We start from the raw sequence: 27,552 nt of genomic DNA, 5'->3' as shown, positions 1-27,552 counted from the left end.
TTAAGAAAAACAGTGTCTGTTTTTCTTGCATTCCCACGGGAAGGGCTTGGCCAGCCGAGGTCAGGATCTGATCTGCGTGGCGGGGGTTATGTGGCGGGAGGGCCGGGCCCGGGCGTCCTGGGTTCTGACCCGCTCAGTGTCAGGACGGGGGGTGCTCCTGAGTGCCTCGCAGGCCCCTGGGGCGGCGCCCCTGCCGAGGGTGCAGACCCGGGAACCGTCTGCACAGCTGACCCCCCCCGTTTGTCGCTCCCCAGATCAAGGAAATCGGCTGGGGGGACGTCGGAGGTTGGACTGGCCAAGGAGGCTCCATTCTCGGGACCAAACGGTAATTCCCCCGTCTCGATTCTGACCCGCCCTTAGGAAGGAGAAGGACCCCCCCATCCTAGAGGAGTAGCTGGTGCAGAAAGTGCGGCTGGCTCACCTGCCAGCCCCCCGCCCCCGTGAGCAGCCCGGGTCGTGCCCTGGAACAGAGAGGAGGCACATGGCTTACAGATATTCACAAGCTTTTATAGTGCATTTTTTTTTTCTGATGAGGCATTAGGATTCTTTTGAGGTCCAGCAACTGCACAGCTGAACGTTTGTTCCCGTTTGTGTTCTTTGTTTTTGTTTTTGTCTTGTTTTGTTTTAAACAGACTCTCTGCAGACTTGCTTCCCCAGCTCTGCTATCCGGCCCGGGTGCCGCTTGTGGGGGCTGCAGGGCTCGGCCCGGGGCTGGGGGCTGGGGGCTGGGGGAGTGGGGTTGGGGAGGCACACCGGGGGCTGGCGGGGCTGTCACCCACTGTGCGGGGTTGGTCCGGCCTCACGTCCCCACTGAACTGTTCCTAGCACGCTGCCTGGGAAGTCTTTGGAGGACATTGCCGCACAGATGCGAAAGCACAGCATCAACGCGCTGTTGATCGTCGGTGGATTTGAGGTACGCCCTGTCTCTGGGCACCTGCTGGCTCGTCCGTGCCGTAGGTTTGGGGTGTTAGCGTGGGCAGACTTCCAGCAAGCACAGTGCGGTGGGTGGGGGGGCGGTAGCCCCTGGGCCTGGGGGCCACTGCAGGAGCCGAGTTGGGGAGCAAGCGTGGGACTCCCCACCTGGGATGCGTCTGTCCACTGAGTTCTCATCCGTTTCAAGTCTGCAGAAATGATCATCTCTCTCGAATTCGAGGCCCGATGGCCATCAGAGAGCAGGGCAGTTACGTGGCCCTATCGCTTCCGATTGCATGTTGGACCGCAGACCTTATTTTTTTTTATTCACCCAAGATTGGTCCCCTAATAACCTTTCCACTTGCTTTAAAAAAAACATGAGGACCTCAAATAATAAGACCCTTGCCCACAGGAGACGTGGTGTCGCCTCTGTGTGATGCGGTCTGGTGACCCTAACGCCTTCCCCGCGGTTTTAACGGCCCCTCCGCTCCCCTCCCCCCACCCCCTCCCCCCAACACCTGCACACCGCTGACAGGCTTACCTGGGACTGCTCGAGCTGTCAGCTGCCCGGGACAAGTACGAGGAGCTCTGTGTCCCTATGGTTATGGTCCCCGCCACGGTCTCCAACAATGTGCCGGGCTCCGACTTCAGCATCGGCGCAGATACCGCTCTGAACACCATCACTGACGTAAGTCTGTGCGGTCCGCAAAGCAGGTGCTGCAGACGCTAACCCGGAGGGCGCCTGGCCCGCTTTTATCTGCTGTGCACTAGAGACTGCGAGACCTGGGCTTGTTTCCAGAAAAATCTTTTTTCTTTTTTTTTTTTAAAGCCTGACTGTCTCTAATCCAATGCCCAGAGTTGTTTTGTCACCACCTCTTTTCCTGCGCCGCGGCCAGGATGATGCATCCCTGCCGAGGCCCGTCGAGCGACATGGAGCATCTGCAGCCCAGCTCGTTGTGGGCTAGGGTTTTGTGATTCGGATAATCATTAAAGTTAGGTTTCTTTTGGCTGGGCCAAACTGACTTCACTCCCATAACATTATTTATTAATTTTTTAAAGATTTTATTTATTTGAGAGCGGCAGAGACAGCGAGAGAGAGCAGAAGCTGGGGGAGCGGCAGGTGGCGGGGGGGGAGTTGACTCCCCGCAGAGCAGGGAGCCCGACGTGGGGCTCGATCCCAGGACCCCGGGATCATGACCTGAGCCGAAGGCAGACAGCCAACCGACTGAGCCAGCCAGGCGCCCCAGCCCATAACGTAATTTATTACGACAGATCCCGGGTCTGATGGCCCCTGCATGGGTGTTTGAGGCTAGAACTTGAGCTGAGGATTCTGTAATTTTGTTCACCGACCTGAACCCACCAGTGGCCTCCAGCCTGCCTGTGGCCCCAGCCGCGAGCTCCGTTCTCCCCGTTGTAACTTGGGGATGTTAACTCACATCTGAAAGATCCCTGACGCCCTGTTAGTTGTTTTGGCCAAAAGGCAGTAACACAACAGAAATGCACCTGTGTTAACCGTATTTGTGAGTCACACTGGGGAAATGGCATGGGAGCTCAAAGCACAGTAACCAACGGGATATATTCCTCCTCCTTTTTAATCTGGCATCTAAAATTTTCCAGGAAATTCTCCAGTCTTTATTTTCCTTGTGGGACACAGATCCCATGAATGTTTTTCTAGGATTTTTTTTCCCTTAACCCCATGGAATCAAATTTGTCTCTAGTGCTGGTAAATAAAAGAAATGCTTTTTAAATAAAATTCAAATGGTAAGTAATGCTTAGCACTTGCTTTTTTGTGTTGTGTTTTGTTTTGTTTCTCTGAGCTTCTTCAACTTTCTGTGGTTTCTTTACTAAAAAGCCCTGCCCCATGTCTCCTGTGTGTCCACGCTGGAGCGTCCCTGTTTGTACCACTAACCTGTGGCCGGGCTGTTGCGCCCACCGTCCTGGTGATCGTTGCTCCCGCTTTGGCTGGTGTGAAGCAGTTCCGCTCCCGATCGGGCTCCAACCTTCCGTGGAAGGGTCCCTGTCCCTCCCTGTGCGTGACTGTCGTCCAGGCTTTCCTGCTCTTTTCTCTGCCCTTGGCTGGAGTTTGCATCTGCTTACGCTCAGTGGAAGCAACTGCAAGTTCACGTTTCCTAATTGTTACCTGCTCGGAACCCTCCTGGGGGTGGGGGTGGATGGGGACTCGGGACTTGTCCTCGGCAGGGCCTGGCCCTGGTTGGTGTTCACCTCCCTGTGACACGAAACCGGGAGCCTCCCACTTTAGAGTTGCAGGTTCCTCTGCTATGAAATGAGGTTTCCAGGTTATAAAGATTAGATACAAAAAATATACGAAACTCTAAATGATCCACTTTGTTCCCCTTGGAGGGATTTGGACATTTGTTACATGATCTTTTAAATCTGGTTTCTCATCTGTTTGAGTCTCTCCAAGCCAGCTGCCCAGTTACAAGGTCAGCAGCTTGGTGTCCGTGCCGGTGCCAGACCCACCCTCACTAGGTGAGCAGGTGTGCAGGTGTGCCGAGGCCTCGAGCCCACGGGCGACTTATGACCCGTGGTGAGTCGGGTGCTCAGGGTGACCTGGGTAACAGCTTCGACGCCCATGCCTGGGCCTGAGTGTGTCTTGGTAGGGACGCCGGGTTTCTTGCAGGCTTGTGTTTGTGCAAGCCAGAATGAGGTTGTGTGTTGTTTAGGTTTGGATCTGGGTTGCAACCTGGCGGGGCTGGCCGCATAGAGGAGAGCGGCAGGCTGGAAACGTGCCATTGGGGGCTGAGGTGACAGGGCACAGGGTGCTCTGCGTCCCTCCTGATCTGGTCCGGAGGGACTGAGCACCTGTGAGTTCAGTGGGGGTTCGTGCGCCTCCCCCAGGAGCTCCTTCACAGCTGGGCCAGCTGTGGGCCCGTGGCCTCCTGGCCACATGGCTGGCCACCCGGAGCACCCAGAGTGCTGGGATTCTACCCCCGGGGCACGTCGGCAATGCCGAGGATGGTTTCGGTCTGCCATACGGGCTATGGGGGCGCCACTGGCATGTGATGGGTAGAGGCCCGGCTGCTGCTGACCCCCACGACCTCAGCGTGGCCCCCGCTGACGTGTCGCGTTCTTGGGCGTTTCCATCACTGTCCTCAGGGATGACGTCCTCCATTTCTGCGCGTACGCTCGGCTTACCCGTGCGTCACTCAGAACAGGTCTCTGTGCATCTTGTGCATCCTGGAGGCTGCAGTGACTCCGGGCACCTCTGAGCAGGGGTTCAGAAAGCCGTCCCGCCACGGCTGCACAGCCTGCAAGGGGGCTGCGTTGGCGTCCCCGGAACTGGCGCACGAGCCGTCCCGGTCTGAGCTGAGCCCCGTGGTGCCGTGAGGGCTGGGAGGGTGGCTGCCCCGTTAGGAGCTCAAGGAGGTGGGAGCCAGGTTTATCTCCCCCCAAGGTGTCTTGTCTTTTCTCGGTGTTCGTGCACGGGTGTTGTGTTGTAAACTCTGAGCTCGGAGCCCGAAGCGGAGGTCCGTATCGCTCCCCGGACCTTGGGCCCAATGTCCCCTCCAGCCCCCCTCCCTCTCCTGGCAGGGCTGCCCCCATCCCCGCTGGAGGGTCCCAAGAGTTTTCCTGGAGATTGAGGGAAAGTTCTTGAGGTTACGGGATGCCGGATTTAGAGATGCTGACTGCCCTCCTGGCCTCAGAGCCTGCCCTGTGACTCCCAGGGACAGCTGGCTACACACCTGCCCGTGCTGGCACTCCGTGCAGGGCCCCGAGCTGGACCTGGGGCTGAAAGGCAGGGTCCATGCGGGGACAGGGGTGCAGGCTGAGGTGGAGGAGGGTGAAGGCAGAGGGCTGCGAGGCAGGGGAGTGACCCCACCTGCCTCCTGGCCACTCCCTGGACTAACTCACCGCAGGCCCGCCATCTACACGTCCTCGGGCCGCAGGCTCCTAGGACCCGATGTATTTTGGGGAAACATGGGGCCATGGAGAGCATCGGTCTCTGCAGGAGGCCTGGGCCATCCCCCTTCATCCGTGTGCACTCCTGTCACAGCACTCGGTGGTCATGCAGGGGTAAGTACAGCCCTACAGGGGTCCGTGCACCTGCAGGTGGTCTCAAACCGCCCAGCCGTACAGTGAGCCTGGTGGGTTCGGGGACGGTGGATGGTGGGCCTGTGTCCACTAACGAACACTTGGACTAACACTGAGGCAGGGACCGCAAACCTCTGCCTGCATGCTTGCGAACAGCCCCGTTCTTTGACCTCGGAGGCAAACACATTCACCTTGGGGTCCCTGAGCGGTGCTGGGGCTCAGGCCACTCCACGCTGTTGTGTCAGGCTGGGAAGGGCTTGGGGAAGAGCAGGGGTGCACCCTGCTGGGCTCTCCAGCCCAATGACTGCTTGTCGCCCTGCGGGCTGCCTCTCACGCCGGTGCCGGCGTCCCTGCTGAGGCCGAGCCGGCAGGGCCCTGCACCCTTGTGGACCACACGAAGTTGTTAGGCTGGCCTCGCCCCGATTATGTTCCCACCCAATTGGCCTCCCTCGTGGCTTCCGAGCTGCCAAGAAAGGTCCGCTGTTCGTCCACCACTAACATGGCCCCTCCCCTGGCTCCTGCTTTGCTGCCCGCCTGCTTGCGTCCCCTCCTCCTGGAGGCCCGCGCCCCGTGGCAGTGTCCCTGCTCCTGCAGTGCCCCTCGCTGCAGCCTGAGAGCTCCCACGTCCCTGGCCCCATGGACGCAGCTCACAGGGGGGTGCTGGGGATGCCCCGCTGACCGCCCGCACCGCTGCTTCAGGCTTTCGAGAGTGCCATTCTGTTCGCTGACGCGCGCAACCACCACCAGGAGTTTTGCGTTCCCATTTGCGTCCTGCCGGCCACCATTAGCAACAATGTCCCGGGCACCGACCTGAGCATGGGCTCTGACACTGGCCTCAATGCCGTGGTGGAGGTAAGAGGGCCCCGTGGTTCCATCAGGCCGGATGCGGGGGTCCTTCTCTTCCCCACCTGATGCTGCAGAGGAATGAGCCACGGTTAGGATTCCTTTCGTGGTCCATTAGTGGGAGCTCATAGCGTAGGGAGAGCCTACCGCCCACTGTCTGCGGGAACGAGGACAGTCCTCCAGTGCTCCGGGTGATGTGTGTTCTTGTGCACCCCAAAACAAGAGGCCCTGGTCTCTCGTGGGCTGTGTCCAGTAGGCTTGCGCTTGTGCTCGGGGGGACGGCCAGCCCGGACGTGGTGTGCATGCAGGGATTTGGGGCCTGTGAGTGTGAAAGCTCCCGGGGGACAGCGGGCACGTCCGCGGCTTGGACACGCCCTTGGTTGTGCCGGGGGAGGCTCGGCTCCCGGGGAGGGCCCCCCATCCTCTGGGCACTGGGCACCGTCTGGTCTGCGGCGCCTGTGTTGGAGCCGAGGACTCCTGGCAGCGCAGCGGCGGGCTGCTATGGGGCGCGGTCCTCCCCCAACAGGAGGAGGGAAGTGGCCAGGGGTGGGCCGTGTTCTTGACATTCACGTCGCCTGGGCTCCAGAGACACCTGTTCAGCAGACGCCTGATTCTCAGGCACATCCCCGTCCCAGTCCACGGGCTCTTTCCTGTCTTCGCTCTGTTCTGAGCTCCACCTTATCTTTTCACATGATTGAGTTTTTTAAAACGTGTGACAAAACGTTAGCAGTGTTGGAACCCTAACTCCCAAGTTGTGAGTCCAGTGGGGCCACGCGCAGAGGCCGTGCTGGGAGGATCGTGGCGCTTCCGCCACGGAGAGGCTTGGCGTGTACTTGCAGATGTTATTTCCGGGCCAAGCCAGCAAGCACTGGACCGGAGTGGTTGTGCGGGACGGAGCCAGGTGAGGGCACTGTGGTCCCGGGAGCATGCACGTGGTCTGCGCCAGCGAGGCAGTGCAAGGCGGCGGCCGAGGGGTCTGCTGTTGCACCCCTGAGCCTGTGTCCCGAGCATGGCCCACGGCAGACGTTTTCTTAGGAGACCCGCTGTCTGAGCGTCTGGAAGACTGCGGAGGGCCTTTGTCGAGGAGCCACCGTCCAGCTCCGAAGAGAGCTGCCCTCAGGGGATGCAGTGTTTGGGGATAGACTGAGGGTGACCAAAACCCAAATGTCACAGGCAGCTTTTCAGAAGAGGCCAACCTAACAGACATTGCACTGAGCCCATAAAACCTCATGGTGCCCACGTCCCGCGAGGGCACGCGGGCAGCTGCAGCGAGCTGGTCCCAGTCCCCCCGCAGTGGGCAGTGTCAGGACATGGGGACGGGGAGCACACCAACCAGGGGCAAGGGGGGCCGCCGCGGTCTGCAGCCTCAGTCTGTGTGCGTCCCAGCCTGGACACCCCCATGCCAGAATGACCCGTGTCCTTCTCTGTGGCCAGACGTGTGACCGCATCAAACAGTCAGCCAGTGGGACCAAGCGCCGCGTGTTCATCATCGAGACCATGGGGGGCTACTGCGGCTACCTGGCCAACATGGGGGGGCTCGCCGCTGGAGCCGACGCTGCCTACATTTTTGAGGAGCCGTTTGACATCCGAGACCTGCAGGTACGTCGATGCCACGGGGCCCTGGGTGACACGGTTGTGTCAGGGTGGTTGGCTCCGAGGGGAGGGCGATGGGGTTGACAGGACGCTGTCAGTAAGCCCCTCACCGAATAGTGGGGCATGAGCTGATGCACCAACTTCCCATTAGACCTCCACCCGCGGGTCAGCCTAGTGTCGTCGTGTCCGTGTGGGAGGGTGGCCGGAGCACATCCTACCCGGAGCCCCGAGGCCCGCCTGCTGGAAAGGCTGGGGGAGCGCACGGGGCAGTGCACGGTGCCCGCCGGGGTGGCGGGACCTGTGAGGTCACCGTGGGACGGGCTTAAGGCACTAAGAAAACAGAATCAAACTGAACGCCTGTTCTTTCTGGTTGCATGCTTCCTTTAAAGATTTTGTTTTTAAATTAACAGAATGTATTTTTTAGAGCAGTTTCAGGGTGAGGACAGAGTTCCCCTGCACACCTGGCCCACACCCAGCAACACCCCACCAGGGTGGGACCGTTGTCAGAACAGATGCCCCCCACCCCACGCTGATGCATCCTCAGCACCTGGGGCCACAGCCGACATCAGTGTTCCCTTTGGGATCCTAAGGCTGACACGCGCTTTTTCCAAATCGGCAAAGGTTTCTTGGGCCCAGCTTTACGGGGGGCGGGTGGCCAATGCAGGGGAGTCGGGCTACGCAGCCCTCGTGGGGAGAGAGGGGAGCTGGTGGGAAGGCTCCAGGGGGGCACTGGACGAGGACAAGCCTTAGTAAGACAAGACACAACTCAAACCCACAAAAATACAAATAAAACTAACTTTGTGCTGCTGACGTGCGCACAGAAACTTTAAGGTCTTTTTATGTTTCTGGACCACATAAATCAAGTAGAGACCTGCTTGATGTGGATTTCTTCACAGTGTGGAATTAAATATTTGTACTTCAGAAAGCCACCTCAAGACCGTGCTCAGCCAGCGCATATCTCCGCTCCGGCACATGGACCCGAACCACTGTGATGACGACTGAGGTTTGCTTACACGCAAACACCTCTGTTCCTTGCCCAGTTTCTGTGCTCAAGATACAGGATTCCTTTCCTTATAAACTCTGTACATGAATTCAAGTCTGTAACAGCTTCTCCTGGCCCCCAAATCCTTCTTAGGCAGTTAGGAGATGATGTACGACGTCAGGTACACCAGTTTTTCCTCTCTCGGGCAAATGAGGAGCGACAGACACCAGGTACACACAGGTTCAGGGCACAGATTATGTGAATTCGTGATTTCAGAGGGAAAGCTATTCATTGTGGAAAGCGTGCTGCAGGGAAGCTGGGTCCCTGGACGCTGTCCCTGTGCCCAGTTGAGCGGCAGCCCTCCCAGGCCGAGCACGCTGCCTGACCCTGTGTGCTGGTCTGTTCTGGTCCGTGTGCACCCCCGGTCTGCGCTCGCTGGGCGCTGTCCTCTGTGCCATAGTGGGAGCCCTGACGCGCTCCGTGCTGCGTGCGTGCGGCACTAGGGTGTCTCAGCGGCGGGCACCGGGTCCAAGTCTACCGTCTGACGGACTAACAACGCTCTTCCCTAGTCCAACGTGGAGCACCTGACGGAGAAAATGAAGACCACCATTCAGAGGGGACTCGTGCTCAGGTACGGACACTCGTCCTCGCTCACTGAGCCCGAGCTTCCCAGACGACCCGGCCACAGGGTCGAAACACTCAGGGGCGGTCATCACTCACCACTGAAGAAATGAAGGAGGGGCCGTTGCGTGCTGCGTCAAAAACAGCATACGTTTACATAACTCAAGGGTATTTTGGAAAAATTCACTTTTGTAGTTTTTTGTTTTGTTTTGTTTTTTAAAGATATCACCAAGTCATTTCTTTAAGCCACTGGCATTTCTAAAGAACACGTGTAGTCCCGGCAGGCACGGGCTGGCTGCGCATCCTGCCGGCGCCCTCACCCCGCGTCTCCCCTTGCTGCAGGAACGAGAGCTGCAATGAGAACTACACCACGGACTTCATCTACCAGCTGTACTCTGAGGAGGGCAAGGGCGTGTTCGACTGCAGGAAGAATGTGCTGGGACACATGCAGCAGGTGGGGCCTGGGGCCCGCACGGCACTCGGCAGGCGCCGTCCAGGAGGCTCTATGTAGATGGATGCCTTATTTTAGTCATAATGGGGAAAAAAATGTGTGCTCATGAGATGTTTTTGAACATTTTGGCATTTCCTTCCCTATGTTATAGTTCCATGTTAGAGTCATACCAGATACCGCCAGCTTTAGAAATTGCGTTGGGGTAGATGGAAGACAATCAGTGTTCAGTGTTGGAAACGCTGACTGGAGAAACCTAATCAAATGAAGTACTTCATTCAGCATTGCGCCTTAGTAACTATCTACACATCAAATGATACTTGAGGTTCGCACAAAATCGGAATGGTCTGGAAGGAATCTTGGGGTGTGCTTTGGTTTGCAAGCACGTCCCACATGACAAAGCCGGAGACCGGTGTGGATCAGGGCCGCAGCACGGGAAGGCATACCTGTCCTGGTCCCAACACGACCTCCTCTCCCCCCCCCGCCCGCTGTCTTAGGGTCTTTAACTTAGGGTCTACTCCTCCATTCCAAAGGGCCCGTGCGCATCTGTGTATTTTTGTGGGAGCTAGCCCACAGGGTTGGTCAGATTCTTAATGGAAACTGTGACCTGCCCCACCCCAAAGTCAGACTAAGACATCCGACAGGAGATTTGAAAATAACGAAGCTGCAAGTTGTGCGGTTCCACGCAGGGTGGGGGTGAGCACTGGGAAGATGGCCTCACAGACTGCCCTCTGGCCGCAGGTCCCAACTACGTACAAACAGGTAAAAACACGCAAGAACAAAAACACAAAACCCCCCAAACCCTTATTTACAGATCCTGAATCTCTTAAAAGTATGATGTGCATTTTGTGAAGGACTCGTACCTTTCAGGGAATTCTGACAAGCTATGTCAGTAATCTCTCCTGTAACTCTGCCCGCCCACAGGGTGGAGCGCCTTCACCCTTTGATAGAAACTTCGGAACCAAAATCTCTGCCAGGGCCATGCAATGGATCAGCACGAAACTGAAGGAGGCTCTGGGCAAAGGTAGGGAGCTGGGCGGGGACGGCGCTCGGCGGGGGGGGGGGCGGGGGGAAGCGGGCGCACTCAGCCTTGAGCTGCCCGCGCCACGCCCTTTGGCCCCATGCCGCAGTTGCTATATGGCTTTCAAGGCTGTCATTCGGAATGATCCTAAAAGGCACTGCTTTGCTCCTGCTTGTCGGTGGCGGGAGGCGCTCTGTAGTCCAGTGCGTCCTCCTTGAATTGAGCATCCTGCCCATATACCAGGCTCCTCCAGCAGGACCCTAGATGTGACCTTCCCTTGTCTTTTGCACACTCTGAACTGGCCTTGACTTAGGACACCTAGGACTTACGGATTCTTCATGACCTTTCTTTTCAGAGAAAACCGGAACTGGCGGCGGTTTGCTCCTTCCAAACCTAGCCTTTCTTTCCGCACATTTCCCTCCCTCCCCACCAGAGGTGGCCTCGGAATTGCACAATCACTCTGCTTTCCCCTAGTCCTGCCACCTCGGGGCCACCTTCACAGGCCCCTGTGGTTTACGTGAATGGAAGCCAGCAGTGTGCACTTCCCTTTGCTGGGGTGTTGGTGTTTACCTGGCTGGTGTTCCTGACCCCTGGCCCGCATTCCGGCGTCCCCAACCACAGGCTCACCCGCGGGGCATGCAGTCTCCTTGGTCCTGCCTGGGTGACATGTGGCCTGTCCCTGTGGGGCTGTCGCTGTGATGGGGGCAGTTCCACTGTGGCTTTGAGGCGCACCTTCCAAAGCGAGGAGGGGAGGCCAGCTTCCCTCGTGCTTCCTTCAGGGTCCCACCGTTTCTCTGAGGTCTTCCAGTGTTTTGCCGGCTTTTCTGTTGCTTGGTAACACTTACCTTATTGACATACAATGTTTTGATGACTTTACAGAAACTTGTTTTACTTTATATTCTAGGAAATTCTTCTATTTCATATTCTGCCCATCCCATGTTGCAGGCAGGGCTCTTGTGGGGCTTGTCATTTTGTGCAAGGCACCTCTCCTTAATCTTTAGGTAGACCGTTTACCTTCTCCTTCATGGTTTGAGCTCTTTTGCTAAAACATTTTTACATTTACTTCTTTGATCCACTTGAAGTCTGAGGTCTGATTTCTTGTGGATAATCACTTGGGTGCCATTATTTGAGAAGTCTCTAATCTCTGTCACAGACCAGGTATCTGAAGTTGGCGGGCCATTCAGTTAATGATCCTCACCAGTATTCCAGCTTTACAGATGATTTCTGATAGCTGGAAAGGTGAGGCCCCTCTACCCTGGACTTCTTTTGGTTTCTGCTATTCTTGGTCTTTGTGCTGTCACAGAAATAGAATCAGACTGTCACAGTCCACCAAAAACTGTTGGATGTTTTGAGGGAATTACATTTAATCAAATCATTTGGGGGAGGAACTGATTTTTAAAAATATTTTCTAATTCATGAACACTGTATCTCCATATATTTAAGCCTTTCCTTATCTCTTATGAAAGCATAAAGATCTTGCAATATCTTTCGCTAAGTTTATTCCTGACTCAATATTTAAAAAAATGTTATTGTAAGTATATATATATTTTTTACTTACTGCTGGCATACAGAAATACAAGTTTTTTGTTTTTTTTTAAAGGTTTTATTTATTTGACAGACACAGCAAGAGAGGGAACACAAGCAGGGGCAGGGGCAGAGGGAGAGGGAGAAGCAGGCCTCCCGCTGAGCAGGGAGCCCGATGCGGGGCTCAGTCCCAGGACCCTGGGCTCATGACCTGAGCCGAAGGCAGACACTTAACGACTGAGCCACCCAGGCGCAGAGGCTGCGTGCAGCTCCCGGGGGAAGGCACTGGGTGGCACCACTCAATGCCCCCCCCCACTGCGACCTCACTGCAAAACCCAGCTGAACGTTCTTTGCGCTTTTAGCCTTTTTTTGTAAAGGCCCAAAATCCTCTTTGGGTTTCTCTGTAGCTAAAAGAGGTCCCAGTGCAGGTCTTTCGAAAAAGCATGGGGGTACCTGTATACACCTTTGCAGACCTAGGTGGGCATGCGCATTTGCCATAGCTGATTAGCGGCTGTCAAGCCCAAGCCTGCTTCCGTGCGCGGGCTCCTGGACAATTTCTTGTGATGGCCTCTTGCTGCGGCGGCTTCCCCACGTGTCCTATCCCTGTCAGGTGCAGGGTGCGAGCTTGCTCTGGCTTTGTATGAAGTCCAGGTGTTGGGGAGGGGAATTCCCCTCAGGGACCAGGACACCTCCTGCTTCCTTTGTGGGGGGAGTGGGCTGTGGAGTTTCCTGAAGTTTACAGAAAGAGCAGTTTTGTGAGTTCTGTTTTCTAGGAAATCTTCTGGTGCCCGTGGCACTTTAACCCCCTTTACTGCGGACACCTGACCTCACCCCCGTTTTCCTGACCAGTCTGACCAGACCTGTGTCCGTTTCATTTCCAACCTTTGACTTAAAAACAGCAAGGCCAATAGATCCAACCTCATTTTAGTCTTCAGAGAGCGGACTCTGGCTTTGATTGTTTCTACTTTCGGGATTTTCCCCTTCACCTGAGGATGCTCATCTTACCTCGCGGCCGCCCCGTCTGTGCATGCACGAGCCTCGGCTTCCGGTGCCGTCTCACCGGAGCCGGCTCTGTGAGGGCAGCCAGTGACACCCTGTCTACCCACCACCGAGAAGCACGCACCTTCCTTCCTTAGCTCTGGGGGCGAACTGCTAAGCGCAGGTAAACCCGCCCCTCCTGGGGGGTAGTGTGCAGGGCGAGGGGCCGCGCCAGGACCCAGGCGCCCCCTCGTCCCTGCCCTCCCCCGCTCTAGCCCTGTGGGGGCTCAGCGGTACCAGAGCCAACAGCCCCCGAGGAAGCACAGTCGTGCGCCGGTCCCCTGGGCTCGTTGCCCACCCCGTCTGCAGGCCTGGAGCGCGCAGGGGCCTTGCCTCCTGCCCAGGCCATCCGAGCTCTTCTCTGCCCCCCAGGATTCTGCTCCATGCTGTCGGCAAACCTCCTTTTCTCCCCACACCTCTCCGCCTGTCCTCAACGTGACCAATGATTTGTTCTGACATCACTCTTTCTCTTACAGGAAAAAGATTTATGAGCGATGATTCCATCTGCGTGCTGGGAATAAGCAAGAGAAACCTTCTTTTCCAACCTGTGGCCCAGCTGAGGCAGGAGACAGACTTTGAGTAAGTAAATAAGCCCTTGCCGGTCTACACCTCAGTGCCGGGGCAGGAGTGCGGGACAGGGCAGAAGGCCGCCGCTGCGGGAGGTACAGGCACAAACCCACTCTCACAACCTAGAAAACACAAGCCTTTGAGAAATGGGAGGATTTCTAGAAACACACAGAATGGTTTCCAGTAACTTAGGAAACTGCTTGATCCTCCATCAGCCCCCGACTCCACGAAGCCCGTCCTCTGGGACGAGGCCGTCCTGACTGCTGCTTCCTCCTGACCCACAGGCACAGGATCCCCAAAGAGCAGTGGTGGCTGAAGCTGCGGCCGCTCATGAAGATCCTGGCCAAGTACAAGGTCAGCTATGAGGTCTCCGACTCCGACCAGCTGGAGCCCATGCACCACCGAGGCCACGAGGAGCCTGCCGCCATCTAGACGCTGCTGGACCCGCCCCGCCCGGCCAGCGCCGCTCCAGACTTCCGTTTACCACCCATTTTTGTAACACTTAAGTTATTTATCGGCACTTTGATGTGAGTACTGTTGATGTTAATGCCTAGTCACAGAGACCCCGTCCAGTGTCCTTCATCCCCAGGGGACCCTAAGACTCCAGCACGAGCTGTCGGCTGTGTCTCCTACTGTGTCCTGCTTTAAACTGTGCGTAGCCAGTAGAATTAAACATTTAGCTCAAACTCCAAATGTGGTTCTCTGCTTTTTTATGTAGGAGTTTAAATCCTCAGGATCTGGGCAACTGTAAAGGTTTTTCCAGCAGTTTTGTGGGCAGGGATCGACACGATGTACTGGCAGCAGTGAACTAGGCCCTATGCAAGGACAAAGGCTCCGCTCTGCCACACAGTAAAGGTGGGACTTGTCGAGTGTACAGAGTCGGCCCTAGATCGGGACCCGAGGACACCAGGTGAGGTGACCCAACTCCTTCTAAAGTGATGCCAGGTGTGGAGTTAAAAACAGAAACCAGCAACATGTGTATTAAGAACAAGGTCAGCGTACACGCAGGATTTTGCGCCTCACGCCCGCTGAGCCCCAGACCCTCCTACCGAGGAAGCACGTGCCTGTGTCTGGTGGGGCCCGCAGAGCCCTGCTTCACTGAGGAAAGGGAGCTAGCTGACCTACATCGGTGCTAAGTGAACAGCATTTCTGCCTCTTCTGTCGTCTGAGACGTACAGAGAGCTGGAGGGTCACAGCCAAGGTCTGTTCAGAAACCGAGAATGGCACGGTCAAGGAAGAACCAGTGCAGACGGTGCTTTCTGTGGGAGATCCGTAAGGTCACAGAAGCTCCCTCCCATAGAAACCATGGCAGAAGCATAATGCACTTATAATCCGTCAGGCTGCCCATCTGTTCCAGACTGTTCCACACGTCCGTGGTGTGAGTGCACTGGTTTTATAAATCAAGGCACCTCAGATACCTTTGTTCACTTATTTTTTAATAAAGGCCCCAAGAATTACTCTAGCAAAATGTCACTTAAAATGACTAAAGCACAGGTAGGTCAGGGCAGAGCGGTTTTTATTTTTAAGTTTTTAAAATAAATGCTCCAGAATTAGTAAGGTAGAATAAGCGTTTATATCATCAATATTTTAAAATTATAATCTGCAACTCTAGCATTTAACGCATGATTATTTCAATTTCTTCTAAGACAGAAGAGCTTGGTCTGACCAAGAATGAGGTCACACAAGAATGAGGTATGAGCAAAATGTGGGGGGAAACAGTAACTTTTCTTTCCTTTCAAAGTAAATTAGCTCAGGCTTCATGTTGAGGAGCCCCACATGCCTGTAGGTTCGGTTGAACTCCTGAGCGCGTCAGAATTACTCGCTATTTTATTATCCACGATGGGTCCTTAGCGATTTTTGCATTCTCTGGTCCAAGCAGAGCCAACCCGTGTGTGCTCTTGCCAATGCCAAGGTACCTGGAAAGCAGGCAGGGAGACATCAGGACTGCTTCCCACATTAGGAGACTGGGGCAGCCACGGGAGGGCTCTGAACACTAGGCCACGGGGTACGTACTTGTTGCTCACGTCGATGAGATCCTTGTGGCTGACGGCGAATAGCTGCTCCCGGTGCACCTGCTTCATCTCATCCGAGAGGCCACACAGGAAGTGGTCCAGCCCTGACCATGAACACGCTAACTCAGGCCAGCTGACCAGGGCGACGAATCCTGTTCTAAGGGCACCCGAGGGACACACTTCCACCAGAGGTCACACTGTTGACCTTCACATGCCCACCAAGCCGCTCCCCTCAGGGGTGGAGGCCAAGTCAGAGTGGCTCCCTCCCCCAGGCTCGGGCCTCAGATCACTCAAGAGTCTGAGGACAGAATGCCGCCCTCTGCGAGTGGCCAACACCGAGAAGCTCTGGCTCAAGGGGGACATCTGTGCATCATAAAGGAGGATGGAAGAGGGGTACCGTGGCAACACCAGGTTATCAGGTGCACTGTGTTGTTCACTCCAAATACCTCTGTCGGAAGGAGCCACGGGGGCGTCCACGACGGAGAAAACGGAAAGCTTTGCTTCGTCAATGTCCTGCTGTGTGAACCTCCCAGCCTTAGCCCAGTCCACAGCCTTCGAGAAAGACTGCAGCGTCTCTGTGGAACGTGGATCCCTAGGAGACCAAAGAGACCCATGCTGACCTACTTCACCACCAGATTATTAAATACACCTCTCTGATTTTGCGAAGAGAGATCAGGTGGACAGGGAAGATGACTCATGGAGAGACGCTAAGAATGGCTGAGTAAAACCCCTCACGTCCTTAAGACACACCCGGACTAGACGAATAACCCCCCATAAAGGGTCCGGAGAGCTCGACGCCCTCGGTTCCTGCTCTGTGCCTAGCAGCACGCGCCCCGCAGCGGACACCGAGGGCGGGGTCACAGCTGCGCCCCCGTCCTTCTCTACGAGCACACGCACGTCCTCCCAGCGCCCAGGGACGTGGTGAGGCGGGAGCAGGGAGAGACTGCATCAGAGGGGCAGCAAACTCATCCTGCCCGCAGAGTATCCTAAATAGTCTATGTCCTCGGAAACCTTCTAAAGAAAAGGGGCGAGAAGCGTCAGGGCCGTGACCACGAAGCACGCGTCTCCCACACTGCGCCCCTGTGCTGGACATGAGCCCAGAAAGCTCTCGGCCTGTCTCCTCTGTAACTGAATCTGGGTGTTTGGTAGAGGGCGTATTTAAGCCAAAGTCTCTCATTATGTATTACTGCTCCTAGACACGGACAACCGAGAGGATGCTGCTGGGTGTGGTGACGCGCTGAGGAAACGAGAAACAAGGGGAAACACTTCTTCAAAGGCTGGTCCCAACATGTAAGACAGTGACCCGAGGATGCTTAGCGGAGCCGGGGACATGCGGCGCTCAGACTCACCGGTATGAGTAAAGTGTAAACACCCCGTCACGGCTGAGTCTGGCGCCCCCACCATAAGCACCACCCTTTTCTCGAATTTCTGTATGCAAGAATTTGGCAGTCATCAAGCGTGCAAGGATCTTAAGACTGAAATGAATGATGAAAAAACACAAGTTAAAAACCACAGGCCTGGCAGGGAAGTATCGGATGTAACATAATCACGTACTTGCTGTCTTTCTTAGGTGAAAATTTGCTGTCTTACATTAGGTGAAAACAAAAATACAGTAAGATACACTCTGGTTTTCCCTTTCCTAATGAACGAGAACAAACATGAGAAAAAAAACGTAAGATGAATTTTCAAACGAGGGTTGTGGAGAAAGGTGGTGAGGGACACGAAGGTCCCTCAGACACGTTTAGGCCCTTCCTGTCTACAGCACACAGGGACACTACTGACAACCTGATCAAGGAACACATTACTAAATTTTATCGCTCAAGGCAAACGTACAAACCATCCCTTCTCTAAATCCCCCCACTGGTGTGCGCACGGGTGTCTCTATCGAAACACGGAGAGCTCTTAACCAGATTTCTGTAGGTATCCGCCCTAAGAAAACACACTCCAACAGAATGACCTTCTGAGTCCTACACTCACGATGGAAGTGCAGTTATGGCGGTTGCCCTGGAAGAGAAACGGAATATTCTAGCAAGTACCTTCACAGGACAGAGAGTGGGGCCCTGCTCGCTCTCCACTGACTGGTCTAAGTCCAGACACTAACTGGAGGCGCACACAGGTGTCCCCGGAAGACGGTGGTGGGGGAGCTGCTCATATTGTGGGTTTGCGGTGCCGGACCCGTGCAGACCGGCGCCCCACTCCCAAACAGGGACTGAGGGGCTTACCTGCCACATACTTCTGAACATTCTGAATTACATAAGGAACATAAGGTCACTTCTGGAAAATTATAAAATACAAAGAAAGGGGGAAAAAAAAAATCAATACTCTTACTACCCAGGGTCCTTCTTATAACCTCTCCATGCTTTAAATCTGTTTAATGGAATACATATCCGTAGTCTGCAGGGCTCCGCATAACAGAACCCATGTTCGTTTCCCAGGAACATGGTCACAAACTGGCCACACTGCTGAACACCATCCTGTGAGTCTATTTCCCTCATGGAAACATCCTTTCCCTTGAACCCAGCAGCAGCCTTGCGTGTCTGGGCCCTGTGTACCCACCGGCCATCCCTGCCCTCCGTCCCCTTCCTGGGAAGCCCCTGCCCGCCCCTGGCCCCGTACCTGGCGTGGTCCGGGTCTGCATAGGGGGCAGTCCTGATGCATTCGCCCACGTAGTTCACTGGGAACGGAAGCAGGAAGTGCGTCTTCATCTGGCACGGCTTGAAGGTGGGGTCCTGAGGAGGACAGGCCGGCTGTATTGGCTCCTCCCACGGGCTGCCCACCCCCCCCCTCGCCCCCACTGTCATCAGGTGCTCCTGGCTAAGGGCAAAGCACTGGCGATCCTGTCGTTCCACACAAGTGCTCACTTAACGATGGAATACTTCAAAATATAGTTCCTCAATTAGAAACCTTTCTTCCTACATGGTTTCCATCCATAAGTGACGGTGTGACCTCATCTTTGCATTTTCCCCCCGAGATATGTTAAATCGCCATCCTCTGATGAACCAAACCAAGAGCCATCACCACCAAAGCAGAGCAGGGAGAAGGGCACATGGTGCCTAGCTGATGGTGACACCCCCGACTCAGCAGTCCGCCGTGCAGGGTGAAGGCATGGGGAGCACAAGGGCCCCGGACAGGCCCGGGGCCTGCACCCCTGCCTGCAGGACAGAGGCCCCCATGGTTGAGGCACTGGCCACCCCACACGTGACAGGGCACAGATAAGATGGGAAACCGCTCCTTCCAAGGGGACAGGGACTATGCTTACTTACTACGATCAGCTTCCTTATGACTTGGGGGCAGCTAACAAGGGTGCTTCCATTGGATCCACTGGGTACAGGTTTCTGAAAATAAAATGTTTCCAAGAGAAATGAGAAAAATCCCAAACTCACCTTACACGGCTAGTAACAAGCGTCGGGACACACATGCTTACGTGTTTTCAGTAACACTATCTGAAACAAAGGGGATTCCTGCGCGGATTTCCAGACGGTCAGGGAGAAGCATGAGCGGGCCACCTTCTCAGGGGCTCTGCCCCCTGGAAGACAGGCCTGGGCTGCCCGACAGGTCGTGGGCGCACGAAGAGCAGGAGGAGAGAGCGGGAACAGTCCCTCTCACAGTCTATGGACTGTGCGCCCTCCCGGGGAGAAGGTTTCTGGACTGTCCTGGTGATCTACACGAGAGCCGCTCTGTGTGGTCACGGGCCTGGAGAACGAGCCCACACGCTGGGCGTCCCGGTCCTGGCCTTCTTGGGTCAGTTTCGGGCCATTCTCACGCGAGCGTCACGGATCTCAAACCCACCACTCTTCCCCAGCAGGAGAGTGTTCACTGCAAGGCTCCAGTGACAAGGGAACACGGGACCAAAGGCTGTGAATTCACCTCTCACCTGGGTTAGCTAACACTGGGCAAGCCCCCCCTGCCGTACTCTGGTTCCTCAGTGCCACGAGGGCATCAGGGGCATCGCACCCACGCACGGGACAGTAGCGGGAATGAAAGGGGCCGCCAGAGACCCTGGGACTGAGCACCGCGGCCGCCACCCCATGAGCACAGGCTCACCTCAACCACGTACAGGCGCACCGGCTTCCGTTCTGTTTTACTCCAACCAACGTTTCTAACAAACTTTTCTACCGCTTTTTCTGCCAGAGACATCTGCTGAGGTGTAGCATTCATGGAGCACCTATTCAAAAATTACAAATATCTAAGAAACCATCATTATAAAAATAAAACACTGTTTTACTCATTAGGCATTCTCCACGAATAACACAAAAAAGGGACCACTACATCCATCTGGTATCAAATCATGTTCCAAAAGTACTAAGAAGAAACAGGAGCCCAATACAGAAGTAATACAACCGTCTCCACTGCGCTTTCAAGTTACCAAAAAGGCTTTGCCATCAGGTCCGGGCCAGAGCCGGGGCAGGGCCGTCGGGGACGCCAAGAGCACACTTCTGACGTCCGGCCCCGTGAAGAACACAGAACACAGATCTGCCTACCATGCCTTCGGACTTACATTATCGGAAGGCAGAAACCCTACATGACTGTCTAAAAGAGGAATCAGCAATTTGAACATGTGAACTGGTCATTAAAGTGGAAAAGTTTAAGTTGCCAAAAAATTCCTGTGCTCTCAAAAACATATGTAATTCTTCTAAATCCCACAGAATCACAAATCCTGCTGTCACGTGCAAGTTAGATACAGACTACGGACAGTGTCTCTCTTTTCCTTTTTGGCCCTCACTCCTGAATTTACTTTAATTAATAGCAGGTACCACCATATTAATGCTAACTACATTCCAGGCACTACACCAACTGCTTTGGAAACTCGTTTATTCCTTGCATAAGTCTACACAGTAGTGTTATATGGAGAAGGAAGCAGAGGGTCCGAGGGGTTACGCTGCTCAGGACACCATGGGTGCAGGGTGGGCAGTGCCCCAGGCAGTGGACACGCCAGTGCTGCCGTCCCGGATGGTCGTGGATTCCTGAGAACTGACCCGGGAAGATACTGGGGATCTTGACAAGGTACTACAAGCTAATCTAAACTTGTGTCCTTGCTAGTGAGATGCTGAAAATACACCGTCCATCACCTGAACATTTCATTCGAACTCACAGCCCTGAGGGCTTAAGGCTGACTGTGTGTGACCGATGTCAGATGTTTTCTTACCATCAGGGAACTGTTCTCATGAGAAACTCGGCATTTTTACTCTGCTTTTAAGAAAGCTCACCTTTCCTGTCTTGCAATTAACTTCTGGAACTAACATAACTGAACATTTGCAAGAAATCTACTTTCCAGTTCTAGCATTAAATTAGCTTGCTTTCCTTCCCACCTTCCACAACATTAACTAAACTTAAAATATTTTTTCTCATAAAAAATTATTTCTTGATGATGAGAGCATCTGAGGTCTAGAATGAATCCCATGACCTACCCCAAATGCTCTCTCTGAACTAAAGTGTATGTAACCACAGCTTTAAGTGAGAAGAATCTGAAAACTACACTCAGGGAAACGGGAAGAATGAGAAGATGTCTGTGCAGAAGGAGCCCAGGGCGGGGGAGGGCGCTACCTCATGCTGTCACAGTGCAGTACGTGTTTCTGGATGCGCGGGAGCTTTCTCAGCACCGGTCTCATGTCTGTCGCGTCTGCAATCCTCTTCATCAGCCTCACCTGAGCCAGAGAAACCCGCAACTGCAGACAGGCCCCCAGGCAGGGGGCGACCTCAGACACCCCCGCCCGGTCTGGAAACCACACAGCCTCGACTCGGGGGTCCGGCTGGGGGTCAGGTGGATGGGGAGGGGTGGGACGAGGAGAGGGTGAATTAAGAGAATCCTTCCCTATGAAATTTGGTCAGAGTTAGCTTTTTCTGGGATATAAACAGTTTGTCACCAACTCTAGAAGACAGGGCTCATCACCTGATCCATCCCACTGAAGGTCTCCTGCAGATCTCCCATGGGCGTCAGGGTCCTGCTCGCCCTGACGGATGCGTACAGATGCCCGGAGTCTGGGATCCCATTGGACAGCTCTTGTGCGGACATCTTAACCAACACTCTGAAGTGTTCTTCCTCTTCAAAGCACGGGCTTTGTAAAAAGAAAAATGTATTAAGTTCCTGGAGACCCACCCATATCCCTTTCTATATCATGGAAAATTAATTACACGTAAGTTTTCAGATGACGTAAATACCCACAGGAGTTACAACTAGAATCAAGCTCAGAAACCAAACAACCAAGAAATGAGTAAAAACTCCTACTTTTACAACACTTCAGACTCAGTCCTCTGATCTAGCCCCAGGATTAGGTCTTTATAAGTAGTTACCTGTTGAATATTTCACTCCACAGATGCATCATGTCTGGTAGGTTCCTATCGAGGCAGAAAGATGAAAAAAGCACACCCTGAATCATGAAAGAAAGAAAAGAAGAAATTATTTAAGAGGCAAAAAAGGGATGCTGGAGACGCGCTCTGGAGCGCGCTGGGACACAGAAGCACAATGCTACCTGCTCGTAGGTGTCCAGATGCGCGTCATCGGGCAGCACATGGGGCGAGGCGGCCATCCCCCCTGTCTTCAGCTCTATCTGCTGCGCCTGCCTCCTGTAGTCCAGAAGGCCACAGCCCAGCCTGTCAACAGCAACGGAGGGTCCCCGGCTGGCAGTGTGGTCTTGGCCGCACCCCCGGCAGCCCGAGCTGCCACTGCTAGTTACGGCCAGGGCCGCAGCCTCCACACCCCGCACTACGGAGGGCAGCCGTGCGCTGCTCCCCGCAGACGCCGACGCATTCGGGGAGGTCACCGGGCGGCTTCCAGGCTGTGTGCGCAGGGGCAGCCGCTGCCCAGAGCTAACAGAACACTATTTTCTATGCTCTGCTCTGGCAAGGCTGAGCTTGCCGGGCTTCCTAATGCTCCCTAATGCTCCCTATACTCTCCTCGCCTCTAAAACAGCCTGGCACGGACGGCATCTGCCCAAATGTTCATGCTCACAAAGGAGATCTTTTTGAGCTTTTAGGAAAAAGAGAAGTTGTCTCAGGTGGGTGATGCTTTTCCAAGAAAAATCCTGTGCCCAACATAAGTAACTCAGGCCACAGCGACACTCATGAGGTCCCCCTGAAACGGCTGTGCCACAGAAGGACCAGCAGGGGGAGCCCTGGAGGGCAGAGAACATGGGGAAGGTCCCATTGAGGGGTCTTCCCCGGACACCTGCCAGGGTGCACAGGACCCACACCCTCTGGCTCCCACCCTGTGGAGGCTGTGCCTGTGGTATGAGGGGCGGCCGGCCTACCCACTACTGAGTCTCCTGCCCCTTGCCATCCCCCTCGCTGTCCGGGCTCTGACTGCCTGCCCCTCAGCCCGGCACTCGGGACGCAGCAGAACAGCGAGGTGCAGTCGCGTGTACTTGCCCATGTTCTCACATTGACCCAGACGCCAGCTTTACAAGAGCAGTAGCGATTACAGTTAGCTTGGTGGAGGAGAGCACACGACCCAGCCTCTCAAGGTTACCACGTGCCTACACGTCAGATTTAATTACTTAATTTTCTGATTAAAAAACAATCATTCTCAATTTTAAAAGGAACTAAGTTGCTGAGATAGATGTAACTGTATTACCTTATACTCTAGGTTTATAAATGGTTTAAAGTTCTACATTTTAAAATGAAAATATGGCTTTTGTAGAAAAATTCTCAACAAATATATTAAACATTTTACTTACACAGTTTAATAATACTGTAGGTTTTTTAAATTAAAACCGTATGCTGAAAAGTGATTGCTGATGCACTAAAACAAAATAACTGCATATACAGAAAAATCCAAGGACAAAATATGCCAAGATGCCCTGATTCCATAATGTGTGTGTCTTACTTGGTGAGGACGCTGCAGAAGAGCGGGACATAGGGCCTGAGCTCCTCGGGGAGGGCGTGGAGGCTGGCGAACGCTCTGAAGTACACTACGCCGTTGGTGGGCTGAGCACAGTACTGCACGGGGGTCTTGCCAGCTGAAGAAGCAAAAGGCAGCTAACTTTTGAATCATGAAATCACTGTTTAGTATTTTTAAACTGCTGGTGCCTTTCAAGAGTGTTTAAACTTTCTATCAGCAAAGACTACAACCCGTTCACGGTAAACACTGAGACAGTCTTCAACACTAAAGTAACGCACGCCTTTGGAAGGGCTGGAACAGGAGCAGCGTTCTTTGGGCTCTGAGGCTGCCCTGGCGCTTGAGCTGGCCCAGGCCCGCCTCGCCCCACCTCCACACCCACTTTGTGCAGCCCTCCACGCTCACACGGGACTGAGAGCTCCCGCCTGCAACACCTGAACCCACTCTCTCACCCATCTCAAATGCTGCCCCCCACCCAGGTCTGATGATCCGCTGGGCACCTGGCACCCCATGGCCTCCAGGGTCCCGACTCCCTCAGGGGCACGTGCTGCGTGCTCGTCCTTCCAGCACCAGCATGGCGCCGCAAACCAGCAGAGGGGGTGGGGCACTGACTCACAACCTGTCACTCACCCTCACTCGCTCTCTTCATTGCTTCACTGATAAACCAAAGCTGGAGGAGACTAGAACACAAGTGGGATGCTACCCCCACCCTCCCAGGCCTGGTCCAGAAACAGAGATGTCATCTGCACGGGCACCCCCACGCGCCAGCCATGGTGAATAGAGGAGCCGTGGGAAAGCGGGAGCGAGACGCCCCGGAGGAGTGCGGCGGGCGGTCTAGACACCCCCCCCGCCCCCTGCCCCGGGCGAAGCTTTCCCAGGATGGACACCGGCCCTGACGGGCTGATGCTGCTCCCCAGCGTGTCACATGCACCCGCCCCCCCACCCCCAGAGCCGCGAAGCAGGCCGGGCCGGAAGGAACCCGTCCCCGTGCAACCCCCACCTGAGCCAGATCCCCCTGTGGTTGAGGAAGCAGCGCCCCCGCCAGGGAAGCACAGAGGTCCCAGCGCATGAAGTCTGTGGGCACCGCATGGGAAAACCCACCCACACACCCCGTGAAGAGCAAGCCTATAAGGAGCGCGAAGAGCTGCCTCATGGAACACGTCCCCCTGTGGCGCCTTCTCCTGTGGACCGACCTGCCAGGGCCACCTCCAACTCCGTGAGTGGCATGCTGGGCTCGATGTCTGACACCTTCAGGGCCGGCAGACAGGAGGCGTCCTGAGGTCGGCTCTGCTGAGTCTGTAACTCTAAGCCTAGAGACAAGCGGGGGGGAAGAGCGCACGGAAAGGTCTGGGAAGGTCCGCTGCTGCGTGCGTCCGTATCTGCTCGCAGCGGCTCCCATGGACAACCAGCCGGCCCGAGCAGCCAGCAGCGTGCTTTCAGCTCCCACTGCTGGCGCCCGGCAAACCCCTTCCCAAAAGTGGGAACCTGCCGCGGAGACTGTGCTTTCCTGAACTCTTCTCCCGTCCTCCCTGGACGCAGAACTACTTTGCTGGGGGAGTGGGGCTTTGCTCGAGCAGTTTCCCCTCCACCCCCACATTTTACACTGAATCGTTGAACGTTCAACCCACTGTTTCCAGGGTTTTCAACCCATTTCCTGCTGGACTGAAATTTAGTAACTTTTATACTTCTCTATTCCGATTTCATCTGCACTAATCTCAGCACCATGCTTGTGTCATCACATAAATTTCACAAATTCTAGAAACGCTCAAGCACAGCTTTTCTGGGCCTGAGCCCTCACCAATCTGGTAAGAGGGGAGAGAACCCTCCTTCCTGGAGTCACAGAACCATTCAGCCCATCAGGGAGGGAACCCCAAAGGCTTGGCACATGCGCCCGGTGACAGCAGCGAAGGTACGCGAGTGAAGACCCCCCAGTTTACAGAGCTCTGTCAAACAAACAGACGGGAGCTTCATTTCCCACGGCAATCTGAGGAGCTAGGCTGAGTTGGCCTCCAAGTCTGCCTCCTTGAGGTGCCCAAGCACCTGTCCCCTCAGGGGACCTGCAGGGCAGCCCTGCACAGGAACAGGGACTGCTGCCTCAAAGGGCTCAGCCGCCCTCCCTCCAGCCCCTTGGGGGGCCCCGCCGGGAGGCACTAAGGAGCGGGCTCCGTGAGTTACTGCAGACTTCCCAGGCTCTCCATCACCTGGGTGTTTCCTCCATCAACTACTGGTGGACCCCTGCCCCTCGACACCTCCGGGGTCTGTGCGCAGGAGCCTGCCTCCTGCTGCCCCCGCATCCCGATCCGAGACTGGCCCCAGGCCCACCCGTCATCCTGAGCAGCACCCTGCCCCCCAACAGCTCCTCTCCAGAGCCCCAGGTTGGCACAGCCATCCCTAGCAGCTTCTCCTCGGCCAGGCAACAAGCTCCCCATGGCAGGCGCTACAGCCCTTCACGACAGCGCATGACCGCTTACACAGACATACCCCAAACTGGAGGATCGTTTCAAGGTCTTCATAAATTAATTTCCCATTCCCACTGTTTTCACTGGTGGTTAGCTACAGATTAAACTTTGATTGCAGATTGCTCACACGGGAAGTCCATGACTGAGACTTACTGCCCTGAAATACCCCTTAAATGCACTAGCAGGGTCTACCTAATGGAACTCTGTGGTGGTCTGTAAAATAAAAACACGTTTTTGTAACACAGGCCTCCATCCACTCACACGTGGGTGTGGACCAGAGTACATGGGCTTTCTTAGAACCAAGCCCACCTCCATGGCCAGGCCAAGAATCTGACAACTCAGGGAATGTACGGTCTGTTGCTTAGGCCTGGAATTATGTTCCGTGCTATAAAGGGCTTTAATCAAAAACAGAAAATGGGTGGGACTACATCAAACTAAAAGCTTCTGCACAGCAAAGGGAACCATCAACAAAATGAAAGTCAATCTACAGAATGGGAGAAAATACCAGCAGGCCGTATCTGATAAGGGGCTAATATCCAAAGATATAAAAGGACTTATACAATTCAACACCAAAAAAAAAAGCCCAAATACTCCGATTAAAAATGGGCAGAGGACTTGAATAACTCATTTTCCTAAAGACATACAGATGGACAAGAAAAATATGAAAAAGTACTTGGAATCTCTCATCCATAGGGAAATGCAAATCAAAACCACGATGAGCTATCACCTCCCACCCCTCAGAACGGCTTAAGTCAAAAAGATAAGAAATAAGTGTTGGTGAGGATGTGGAGAAAGGGGAACCCTCTTGCATTCTGGTGGGAATTCCAACTGGTGTAGCCACTCTGGAGAACAGTATGGAGGATCCCCCCCGCAAAAAAAAATCAAACAAAGAACTACTACATGATCTAGCAATTCTGCCTCTGTGCGTTTATCCAAAGAAAACAAAAACTCTAACTTGAAAAGGTATCTGTACCTCCATGTTCATTACAGTGTTGCTCACTGTGGGAACAACCTAAGTGTCCACCGATGGATAAAGGTGTATATATACAATGGATTATTATTCAGCCATAAAAAAGGAATGAAATCTTGCCATTTATGGCAACATAGAGGGCATTATGCTAAGAGAAATGAGTCAGACGGAGAAAGACAAATACTGTATGATCTCACTCATATGTGGTACCCGAAAAACCAAACACCAAGCTCACAGACATGGACAACAGATTGGTGGGTGCCAGAGGCTGGTGGTTGGGGTGGGAGGAATGGGTGAAGGGGGTCAAAAGGTACAAACTTACGCAAGTCATGGGTTGCAACGCACAGCATTGGTGACTCTGGGTAATAGTGCCCTGTTGCATATTTGAAAGTTGCTAAGAGAGTAGATCGCATGAGTTCCCAGCACAAGAAAAATAGTGACTGGTGACAGATGTCAACAAGGTGCGTTGTGACCACTGCACTCTGCACAGATGTCCACTCATGGCACTACACACCTGAACCTCATGTAAGGTACCACTGATACCTCTACTTGCTTATTTACTTAAATCCACTTGGTAGACTGTGTCCAACAGAGCACACATCAGATGGTAAACGTATCAGAACAGACACTACAGTTGATCTTGGCCAAAATACCAAGAAGCAATCAATATCTCAA

At 54.4% G+C, this 27,552-nt stretch overlaps 2 protein-coding genes and 1 pseudogene across 11 annotated transcripts in view; 1 reads left to right on the top strand and 2 right to left on the bottom strand.

The window, feature by feature from the left end:
• The window catches only part of PFKP (phosphofructokinase, platelet), a 48,866-nt gene extending 34,571 nt beyond the window's left edge, over positions 1-14,295 (top strand). For 2 of the 7 annotated variants that reach the window (XM_028114679.2, XM_088025828.1), the window contains 11 exons: positions 255-325; positions 826-913; positions 1,448-1,600; positions 7,243-7,407; positions 7,831-8,022; positions 8,324-8,404; positions 8,953-9,014; positions 9,347-9,458; positions 10,377-10,476; positions 13,512-13,614; positions 13,887-14,295. In XM_028114679.2, coding sequence (XP_027970480.1) covers positions 255-325; positions 826-913; positions 1,448-1,600; positions 7,243-7,407; positions 7,831-8,022; positions 8,324-8,404; positions 8,953-9,014; positions 9,347-9,458; positions 10,377-10,476; positions 13,512-13,614; positions 13,887-14,034 — 1,275 coding nt within the window. In that variant the 3' untranslated portion in view covers positions 14,035-14,295. Of the gene's footprint in view, positions 1-254; positions 326-825; positions 914-1,447; positions 1,601-5,664; positions 5,818-7,242; positions 7,408-7,825; positions 8,023-8,323; positions 8,405-8,952; positions 9,015-9,346; positions 9,459-10,376; positions 10,477-13,511; positions 13,615-13,886 lie in introns of those variants that run through there. The other 5 variants (XM_028114680.2, XM_088025829.1, XM_028114682.2 and 2 more) reach the window with 5 other exon arrangements.
• A 916-nt stretch (positions 14,296-15,211) lies between these two features.
• PITRM1 (pitrilysin metallopeptidase 1) overlaps positions 15,212-27,552 on the bottom strand; it is a 43,875-nt gene continuing 31,534 nt past the window's right edge. For all 4 annotated transcript variants that reach the window (XM_028114678.1, XM_088025825.1, XM_088025827.1 and 1 more), the window contains 13 exons: positions 24,642-24,758; positions 23,437-23,569; positions 22,085-22,205; positions 21,906-21,982; positions 21,505-21,670; positions 21,159-21,259; positions 19,659-19,779; positions 18,878-18,949; positions 18,231-18,343; positions 16,964-17,089; positions 16,061-16,206; positions 15,616-15,718; positions 15,212-15,518 (listed from right to left, as the gene is read on the bottom strand). In XM_028114678.1, the coding sequence (XP_027970479.1) occupies positions 15,425-15,518; positions 15,616-15,718; positions 16,061-16,206; positions 16,964-17,089; positions 18,231-18,343; positions 18,878-18,949; positions 19,659-19,779; positions 21,159-21,259; positions 21,505-21,670; positions 21,906-21,982; positions 22,085-22,205; positions 23,437-23,569; positions 24,642-24,758 (1,490 nt within the window). In that variant the 3' untranslated portion in view covers positions 15,212-15,424. The remainder of the gene's footprint in view (positions 15,519-15,615; positions 15,719-16,060; positions 16,207-16,963; positions 17,090-18,230; positions 18,344-18,877; positions 18,950-19,658; positions 19,780-21,158; positions 21,260-21,504; positions 21,671-21,905; positions 21,983-22,084; positions 22,206-23,436; positions 23,570-24,641; positions 24,759-27,552) is intronic.
• On the bottom strand, positions 27,403-27,541 carry LOC148163675 (U2 spliceosomal RNA; annotated as a pseudogene).

Source organism: Eumetopias jubatus, unplaced genomic scaffold (genome assembly GCF_037043125.1).
Source record: "Eumetopias jubatus isolate StellerSeaLion01/CBP00866 unplaced genomic scaffold, mEumJub1_p1.0 scaffold_8, whole genome shotgun sequence".
In the NCBI taxonomy this organism is placed as follows: Eukaryota; Metazoa; Chordata; class Mammalia; order Carnivora; family Otariidae; genus Eumetopias; species Eumetopias jubatus.
This window is presented reverse-complemented; position numbering and strand designations above follow the sequence as displayed.